The sequence below is a fragment of the Cataglyphis hispanica genome, chromosome 5 (genome assembly GCF_021464435.1).
Source record: "Cataglyphis hispanica isolate Lineage 1 chromosome 5, ULB_Chis1_1.0, whole genome shotgun sequence".
NCBI classification, from domain to species: domain Eukaryota; kingdom Metazoa; phylum Arthropoda; class Insecta; order Hymenoptera; family Formicidae; genus Cataglyphis; species Cataglyphis hispanica.
In genome coordinates this window covers 10,369,080-10,379,236 of record NC_065958.1, presented here as the reverse complement: position 1 = coordinate 10,379,236, position 10,157 = coordinate 10,369,080, and the positions used below count along the sequence as shown (strand labels likewise).

The following is a 10,157-nucleotide window of genomic DNA, read 5'->3' as shown; positions in this document are numbered from 1 at the left end:
ATGTAAGTAATATTTGTGCAAATTATTTTATTTTATCGATTTATTCCAGCCATTATCTCCATTGATTGTGGAGGTAATTAAATGTCAAAAGAATAGATTCTTTGTTAAATCCATGTACTATAAAGCAGATAAATGAGCAAGTATAAGGTTATACATTTGAGAATAGATTTCATATCTTTTGTATAAATATTTAGATTTTTGCACATTTATTTGTAAAATAATATTAAACATATTCATTAAAAAAATAGAATTGTGTTCACAAATATTATATTTGAAAGGCATATAATATGTTTTTTTCTTCATACATCTAATGAACATACATTTGTGAACATTTTTACATTTATATCTTTGCAAATGTTTTTATTGTGCAACAATGTTGTAAATTTCGCTCTTTTGTATTCATATTGATATATCAGACTATTTATATGTTACAAAGATACTTATCTCAGTAATAGATTTGTACTTTCTACTTACGTACAGATAATTTTTAATGAAGAACACCAGTTAATGTCAAGCAGAAAGAAATTTTCGATGGCAAATAATTCTCCATCAAATTTCCTTAGTTATATACTAATACAACTCATACAACTAATACTACTCATATAATACAATTTATACATTCTTTTTAGTGTTTCATACTTGTCACAAATAATGTATATACATAGTCGACTGTTAGCTGCGATGATAAGATATGCAATGTGTATCTGCAGTAGCGATCTCAGAAATGTCAGATTATCTATAGAACAGAGCTCAATGAGTCTCTTTTTATTAACTATTTGTCTCTATCTTTCTCAGATTGAATGTGGCAAACGTATAGAGTCATCTCTCTCTCCTAAAATCTTCCCCATAAAATGTAAATCTGCTCGTGATGGAAACGCGCGCGTCTATTAGGATCGAAGTTTACATTCCTAATTCGTCCACGTCGGATGATTCGGCAGACAAAGGGGATTAGGAGAGTAAAGCAAGTCCTATTGAGGCGGGCCGCCCATCATGCCCATCTGCATACTTTGGATTCCGTATGGTCCCTGCGGTGGTCCTTGACCGCCAGCCATAGGTGAATGCATTTGCATCGCTGCGTTCTGAATCTGCTGTGTGGGAGGTACCTGATTTCCGGCGGGAGATGCCACAACCTATTATAGACATTGTAAGATAAATTTTGTATATTTCCATTAAAGTTCCCATAAAATTATTTCTTGTTTTATTAATAACTTTTAGTTTCCAGTATCTTATATTATCGAAAAAAACAAATCGTATACATATATTATCGGAAATATTCCATTAAGTTATGGTGAGGAATAATTTGTTTCTATATATACGCAGCACAGAAAAAAGATTTGTGTAATTTCTCATGATCTAATAATTGCAACCAAGAATCAAGAATCTCAAGATCTTTTTCCATTTAGCAAAACATTATACCTGTGATATACCCGGCGGTTCCGATGGCAGCGTGAAATTAGCTAAAAGATCCCTTACAGCAGGGAACAGCGAACATTCCGATTGATTCGCGCCATACTCGGCGAATCTCTTTAGCTGCATGGACGCTGCTGTAATCGCCGGACTAAGATCTCTTCTTTCAGCTAGTTGCGTTAAATTCGTGGTGACGTCGTATACAAATGGTAGTACGAAAGACGTTTCTCCTGGATACGACATACCTATTCTCGTAAGTTGCAACTGCAAAATATGCAAAATTATGTAACGATCAGTTGAATCTAAGCAAATTCCAAGTGCTTCACAAGTTGTACTCACAAAGAATAAAATCTTGCTCCTGCAAACATGTACTCCCTCTGATCCCGGAGGCACTATCTGTCCAGTAGAAGGTGGAATACGCAAGCACAGTTGCACAGACCATTTTAATTGCTGTTGCTGTACAAGACCAGGAACCAGCTCTAACTTCATTATTTGCACGAAATCTTTCAATACTTTGAATCGTATATTAAGCATCCTTCCGAAGCCAGATAATGTGTTATGTTTATAAGGCGGGGCAGCGACTCGTGTATCAAAGAATTTTTCTATAATCTACAAATAAGAGGAGTTATTTCAATAAATAACGTTGTATAAAGACGTAACATGCGCTTTAATTACTTACTTGTAACTCTTCCAGATTCCACTGATCTTTGTACTCTGGAAGTGGTTGCACTTTAATATGAAGAGATTGAAAATATTGCGGATTTAATCCAACCCTACATTGTAAGCTTTCGACTTTAAAGTGTACTACGCCTGGTTCAGTGCTATTAATACCAGTTACCTGTAATTTATACATATGTATTATATTATTATATGTATTATATATATATATATATATATATATATATATATTATACTTCTTGGAAATATTTATATATTTAGACACATAAACTCGCCAAATATTTATTACTAATATTCTGATTTATGTTATAATTTGTACACAAGTTCTCTTACGCAATCATCTGTCTGGATAAAGCGTTGCAATTGTCTTCTCATGTAGACGCAACCCAAAAATCTTTCGAGCGGTGACATATCTGGACCAGGTAAGCCGGACGGATGGGGTGAGGCGCAACAAAGCGATTCTAGTGCTTCGTGTGTGAGAAGCGTCGGTACGGCACCAGCCCAAGATCTTGGCGGTAATACTCTGGACATATGACTACCGGTCTTGTGATCGGAAGCTTGTGGGCTATGCAATGCCACGTGACTCGGACTTTGTCCAGGTCTCGCGGGGGATGGTCTCGGTACGCTCGGAGATCCAGGCCAATTGGAAGCAGCCGGTGAAGCCATACTTTGAGAAGACGGGAAAGGACTACCGTCGATATGACCTGAATGACATCTCGTTATTATTAAATTTCTTTTATAAAGATTAATTCGCACTGACAACTATCATTATCATTGGATTTAATACTTCGTTTTTCAAAAGTTTTTCAAAACAAGTGTATAACAATTTCTGAAAGTGAAAGTCATTATTTCTCGTTTATATTTGTTTTTTTCAAAGTAATTCAAAATTCAATTCACGGAAATGCAAGCGCTTTTATTTAAGGCAAATATAAAAAAAAACTGAGAACAAAATATAATAAAATTTTGAAAAATACAAAGAAAATATTAAAGATTGAAAAATATATATAAAAATATACCTGTTTGCATAAATGAACCAGCGGGAGAATGTCCTACTTGAACATTACTACAAGGTCCTGGCGATGACGTTGGCATGAGACCAGCCGGACTAGGAACGTGCATCGGATTTAGAGGACTGTTTGCAACGAGTCCTGATCCGGGAGACGGATGCGGTAACATGTTAGGTGTATTCGGTGGTAATGATGGCGGGGACGCTAAATTAAACGATGTTGCGGGACTGCTTCCAAAACTTTGATGTTGACTGGCCTAAGAAAAAGAAAAAGAGAAAAAAAATATTTTTATAAACACAGTCGAATAATTTACGTATTATCTTAGTCAAGCAATCTACCTGGGATATATTTGTGGTATGAGGACTGGCCGGTGTGTGAGGATTACTGCCGGATGGTGGTGTCAGCGGCGGATGAAATCTTAAACCCTCACGCTGTTGCGCGGGCGATTGCGGTCCGCTCCTGTGATGTCCTAAAAAGCTTCCTACGTTGCCTCCACCATCGCTATCCATAGTGACGGGGGACGGTGGATTATCGTCCTCTGATTGAGATCTTCTTCTAAATACCGCGTTTTCATCGACATATTTCGATAGAAATGCCTACAATACAAATATGTTTAGCTATGTCGTTTCAAGCATTTTGTTCTTTATTAAGAAGGAAAACATATCATTTATCTTACCTTTAAACCTTGCGTGGGTGTAAACTCGTCGACGACGTTACTTTTGTCAAAATGACTATAAGCACCATCACGTAAACTCACCAAACCTCCACCGCGCAAACGCAATTCCAAACAATACATGCCTTGATACGCTATCTTTACTAAACTGACACATTGTGGCATTATAGTAAACGTTTGTACTGGCACTCGTGGTCTCTGTAGAGAGGAATTTATCCGTAAGTCTGAACCAAAAAAAGGCAGATACGCGCGTGCACTTACCGCATGCACGCATAACTGAGGGATTGTCGGTAATTTACTGATCGACGTAAGAGGCTGAAGCGTTTCGTTAAGTATATGAATAATCTGTGCCAAATTCTTGTTTCTATTTAAATGGGCTTCTAGCTGTTCCTTCATTACAGAATGCGCATTAGTCACTGTATTGGTTGGACCTAAAAATACAAATAAAATTTTTATTATTACACATTTCCAATAATAATATATGATGTATGTTATTAAATTAAAATCAATATAAAAAAACTTACTTCTACCAAATACCAGTTTAAAATTTGCTTTATCATTCCATTGTACAGTTACAATTGCAGCATGATTTGGACCATATGCAAGAACTAGCTTGCTATAACTGTAAGACTTAATGCTAACCATGTTGCGTAAATTGTACTTCTCTAGAGTGAAAAGCAACATTAAATTATAAAAACGTAATTAATATATGACATATAACACACTATATAAGATTGTAACATATATCTAACATACCCATTTTGAAATATTCAGCTAAATCATGGACAAGTGAATACAAATGTACTATTTGTGCCCAGTCATTTAATAAGGCATCTACAGTGCGGGAGACGGTATCGGCTGTTCCCATTTCATACTGAAAATAAACTGGTCTTCGCACACCTATAAGATTCAAATATATTTGCGCTCTATATAATTTTTATTATGTACACAAAAAAAATTACAATGTATTATTTTATGAATTCATTTACAACAAGAAATCAAATTTTACTCAGAAATCGAAGCAGAATTAATAATTAACAAAAAAAAGTATCTTTGGAAAAATATAAGAACTTCAAAATTATAAAACTATAGTGTCTAAATATTTATGATAAACCAACACCTGATTAAAAAAAAATAATACCTTGTTCTTTGGGATGATTACTGGAGAGAGGACTACCAAAAAATACAAATTCTACCATCCAAGTTTTAGCCATGCCTTTGCCTTGAACTCTAATCGAAACGCTCAGTAGCCTTTTAAGAAGAGCGTGCCAAGCACTGCTTGAAGCGATAGACAGCGATGGCGCAGGTAATTGAACAAGTTTAAGTACCAATGCTGTGGCATTTGCTTCAACCTGTAGCCCTTGATGGGCTATCTCTCGTCTGGTAAGCTGCAAATTAATATTAAATGAAGACAATTTATAGTATCACGAAAAAAATCGGTTATTGTTATATAGGACGCCCCTTACAAAAAAGAAATCTTTTTTCTTTTAACAATCTGTAATATAAAAATTAATGAAAAATTTTGATCTTACTTCTTGAGCTAGAGTCACGAATGGTATCCGCTCGTCGCACAGTGCGACAACATGCGCCAATTCCGGAATGAAGTAAGCCGGATGTTTTGCTCTTCTATTCTGTGATGTTCCCACCGCGTCTGTCCTTCCTCCGACCCCAGTGCTTCTACGTTTGTTGGTCGTCGTCGTCTCCACCACTTCTGTAATGCACCCCCCATCTTGATCATTATTCCCTAAAAAATCCACCCGTTAATCCCCCTAAAAGTAGCAGAAGTAGTATACCACACTGAATGTTGCCAGATGTTAATTATTATTTATACACACTATGTTATAATATATTAATAATCGAGCAATCGAATATTATTAAGGATTAGTGAGAAAGCTTTTATAGCACATCCAAGGCAGAATCAATTATATATATTTTATACAAAAGGAACAACAAATTAGAAAAATAACTGGTTTATACATTTAACTAGTTTTTACATCATGCTTGTTCAAACTTTAATTTGCAAACAAAATGCTTTTGTTTCTTCTTCAGTTTTGCAAAATCAGAGTAAAAATAAAAAATAAAAAAAAAAAACAAAGAAGAGATAAAAAACCAGTTAAGGTGCCGTTTATAGACATAATTCCAGGCATATGTTGTGTTTGGAATCGATTAATTGTATCATTAAAAATGATTACAGCAACATGATTTGCAGATGGAAATAATGAGCTTATTGTTAATAATGAACTTGAATAGATTTGACGCGTAATCCATATGTATATATAAGTATACACATTTATATGTTACACAATACTCAGTGCATAGAATAGATCAAAAGTTGGAAATTGTTAATAAAAAGAGATAGAGAAGAAAAACAGACAGAAAGAAAAACGTTATTATAAAATACAAGATTATAATAAATCTCATATTACAACTAAAACTATATGCTACTAATATATATACTTTTTATTTTTACCTGCAAATACTTGCACATCTATATTAATAGTATATGGTAACAAATAAACTAAACTCGTAAATACACATGCATATCCATATACACATTTTACTTATTCATATAATGATTTAAAATGAAAAACAATATTATTATATTGTTATTCAATATTATAATATTGTCAATAATTGGTAGTCAATTCATTTAAATATATAAATTATTTGAAAATAAAAAATAGAAGTTGAGAATATAAATATATAAAAGAAATAAATATAGAAAATATTACATAAAACATGTGTGGATATACTCACCACTGTCGACGCTTGTAAATGGGCCATGTGTAATGACAAAAGTGTCAAACTCAATAAGACTCTGGACTTTTAAATACATTTTCGGTATTTCCGTTTCTATACTATCATCGTGTGGATCATCTTCAATAGAACTATGCTTCACTACAGCGAGATAAAAGGAACATTCTATTTCACATGGTGAGTTTTCTTTTTCTTTAAATGCAACAATCTAAAACAAGCAATATCGCAATACATATACTCTGTAATATTAATTTAGTATTTTTATTATAATCATATAGTCAATATTTCTTTCAAAGATGATTATTATTATAATCCTTAAAATTGAATTTACATACCAGTATAACATTGGGATGTCTATGCAATTGTATAAACATGCGATGTCTACTAATCTTAGACATAGGGTGATCCGGATGATGTAAGACAGGTAAACGTTCATGAGGGGTAGCAGCTAGATGCTGCAATGTTTTTTCGCAACGCCTTTGTGTTATCCAAAATCTGCAAAAAAATAAAATAAATTATTGATAATTAATTTTACTTTAGAAAAATGCAAAAAAAATATCATAGCCATATTTGTACCTCAATTCAGATATAAGTGTCGGAAGACGTGAATGATCCCCATTTAGAGCCGCTGTCAACTCTGGTACAAGAGGCGCATCATATTGGGGGACATGACACTGTAGCATACCAGTATGAGTATCAACTGTAATTAATAGAAGCTCAGCACGTAAGCACGGCTGTAATATCGGTACTGACAAAATAGCTGGAGATCCCGCTAAAGTACCTACAAATATGAACATTACATAAATATCTTTTTATTTGATTTAAATATAATGTGAAAAGTAAAAGAAAGAAAAAGAAAAGAAATCCTTAACTTACATTCAACGTCCTTTAACATTGTTTGTAATTCTTGTTTCAGTTCGGATAGACGACTTCGCGTCCGAATATAAATCGTATGTACGAGTAAACATTCCATTGATAACTGATCCGATCTAATAGCTCTATGTGCTATTTCGCTTTCCTATGTAATATTACCATAATGTATTATTATATAAACATTGTGAAAACTTGAAAAATATAAATGTATTATATGTTACCTTACTACCCAATGACGGAATATGTACAACTGCAAGAGGTCTTGCAGGATCATGTTGATCTACTTGAATGGTCAATTTGTATCCAAGCTCTGATCGTGGATCCTTACTTGTTAATTCCCTAAAATGATTTCATTCATGAATATAAAAATTCCATGTGTATCTGTGTTTACAATTTTTTATGCTGTTATGTTTTTTTCTAAAAGATGTTATATAAGTATATTATACATTTTATTATTACCTCCAATAAGATACAGAGAGACATTTGCCAGGTATATATTCATCTACATGAATATGATCATCTAATCTATCCTGAATCAACCTTAATGTTTGAGAAAATAATACTTCTAGTTGTAATGATTGGCAAAAATAATGCAAAACAAAATACACTTCTGACAATGGATTAGTACTTTCAGCCAATCGTGATTGAATAACCTGTTATAGAAAAAAATTCTATCTGTTAAATACATCTGATAACAGTTTATACCTTTATTATATGATATATACCTGATGTACGTATCGAGTTTGCAAGGGATGCACTAATGCTTTTCCATCTCCAGTTTCTCTATCCGAAACCAAAATCTCCAGTTCTAACAATCTCCATGGGACTGTTGGTCCATCACTCATAACTGTAAGAGATACTGAAAACTCTTGCTCTACAAGAAATGTCACTCTTCCTGCTTCAATCTATATATTAATAATAAATCAAAATCATTATTATGGCTATATAAACAGCAAATATTATATTAATTTTTGTTCTTCAACAAGTAATGTATACCAACTTTGCAGAATTTATTTATATCTTTATTGTTATTTGTACATTTAAATTATACATGTACCTTTAAATTACGCATCTGCGGCAATAAATTTCCAGTGACTAATCTATGTTGAATGACTTGATTCAATCTTTGCAATGTGCTTCTTTTTTCTGCAGGTGTAATGGGATCTGGAGGCACTATTCTTTCCTGTTCAAATATATTATAAATGCGATATTTTCATTAATTTCTTATATAATTAACACTTCTTTTAATGCACAATACTTACTCTAATACAAGCTGGTAATCTACCATAGGTGCCAGTAGTAAGTACTTCTACAGCTGCAGGGATATGAAAATTTGGAAGTCTAGCATGCACTAAAGTTTCACGAGCCATTCTTGCCAGCATATCCGCAGTATCAACAAAGAGCAATGATTGTTTATCCAAAAATGCCATAATATGCTAAAACAAAAAACAGATATAAGTTATCAGATGGTATATTTTAATTATCTAACTAACAGAATATATGAAAATGTATATCTTACTGTAGATTTATCCACTTTAGATGCACTATTTGCCCATTTTACTAATGCTAATAAGCGAACATACAATTGTCTCGTTCGAGCAGAAAAATTATAAATTTCGATTTTGCGTTCCATATCTGTTTTACGAGGTAATCTAAATATACAAAAAATATGTGAGATAGATTATCATAATATGTTAATGTATGCCTATTATTATCTTGATATCTTGTTACTTACAGTTCAGCAAGCACAGTAAGTTCATGATATGTTCGTTGTATTATAAAATCTATGAGCATGCCTAAAGAGATAGATCCTCCACGATTACCCTCTTGAGGTATATTATTTGTAACAGGAGTCTGATGACCTTCTAAAGGTACGGGTGCCATTTTGAAGCTATCTTCTATAAGAAATACTATGTCAATCTGATATATATATATATATATATATATATATATATATATATATATATATATACCTATAGATAAAAAAATCATATGTAATATTTCTTCTCTTTATCTGTGTATCACAAGATATATTGATATATCTTATATCAATAATATTAGTTGTATATACTATATATTTGTAGAAATTTACTTACTTTCTATTGCAATATGCAAATGTTTATATAGTAAATATTATTTAATTTACTACAGATTAGTATTTTATGATTCTGGTCACAGCAGATCTCTTTTAGATTAATATTCAATTTCTATTCTTATTTTTTTAATGACGCCACGATATTCAACATCATTAAAAAAAGCATATTGTGACAATTCTATTATTTCCTCAGTTTTACAGAATGGGCAAATACGTTTTATTTTCCGCTGTGATTTTATAATTCGAACACATGGTTACAATACATCTGATAACAATATTTTTTAGCATATTTATTCGTAATAAAGTTGAATCTAACGTATTTATAAATGATATAATACACTAACGCGGATATTTATTTTAGCAATGGAATAAGAAAAAACTGGATAAACATTCACAAGATTGTAACATTTCATCCGCTACGAAATACGAAATGCTACGAAACACTGGACCATTAAATATAAACTGACATGAGAAGAAGAAGTTGTCGTCGTTTCAGGCCAAGATAACCATAGAATATTTCATAGAATAAGAGAAAAAACTGTCTTGCAGAAACATGACACAATAGTCGATCAATTTTCTTCCTTTCTTTGGAAAAGATAGATAAAATATTTACATTAATTATTGCATATTTAATATACGTAAAAAAATATGTATAAATTTCTCTAAT

At 32.4% G+C, this 10,157-nt stretch overlaps 1 protein-coding gene across 4 annotated transcripts; it reads right to left on the bottom strand.

Annotated features, from left to right (window-relative positions):
• Nucleotides 1-12: 12 nt before the first annotated feature.
• On the bottom strand, nucleotides 13-9,933 carry LOC126849387 (mediator of RNA polymerase II transcription subunit 14). Of its 4 annotated transcripts, none has more exons than XM_050591159.1 (25): nucleotides 9,492-9,933; nucleotides 9,131-9,293; nucleotides 8,915-9,047; nucleotides 8,658-8,831; nucleotides 8,453-8,578; nucleotides 8,121-8,300; nucleotides 7,855-8,048; nucleotides 7,617-7,734; nucleotides 7,399-7,540; nucleotides 7,099-7,303; nucleotides 6,858-7,017; nucleotides 6,523-6,730; nucleotides 5,298-5,509; nucleotides 4,907-5,153; nucleotides 4,522-4,665; nucleotides 4,290-4,430; nucleotides 4,027-4,196; nucleotides 3,769-3,963; nucleotides 3,431-3,688; nucleotides 3,102-3,348; nucleotides 2,419-2,789; nucleotides 2,087-2,245; nucleotides 1,747-2,016; nucleotides 1,417-1,671; nucleotides 13-1,130 (listed from the first exon to the last, which is right to left on the bottom strand). In XM_050591159.1, the coding sequence occupies exons 2-25, from the start codon at nucleotides 9,277-9,279 to the stop codon at nucleotides 969-971; spliced, it is 4,620 nt and encodes a 1,539-aa protein (XP_050447116.1). In that variant the 5' UTR covers nucleotides 9,280-9,293; nucleotides 9,492-9,933; the 3' UTR covers nucleotides 13-968. The 4 variants fall into 4 exon arrangements, with proteins under 4 accessions (XP_050447116.1, XP_050447117.1, XP_050447114.1 ...); XM_050591160.1 differs by having other exon boundaries at nucleotides 5,298-5,476; XM_050591157.1 differs by having other exon boundaries at nucleotides 3,769-4,196.
• Nucleotides 9,934-10,157: the final 224 nt, after the last annotated feature.

Excerpts from the sequence above, each read along its gene's own strand:
- LOC126849387 (XM_050591157.1), bottom strand. The coding sequence starts at position 9,279 with ATGGCACCCGTACCTTTAGAAGGTCATCAGACTCCTGTTACAAATAAT. Across the intron at positions 9,048-9,130 it reads CTTACTGTGCTTGCTGAACT|ATTACCTCGTAAAACAGATA; the intron begins GTAAGTAACAAG and ends TTGTATATTTAG. Across the intron at positions 3,689-3,768 it reads CACCCACGCAAGGTTTAAAG|GCATTTCTATCGAAATATGT; the intron begins GTAAGATAAATG and ends TTTGTATTGTAG.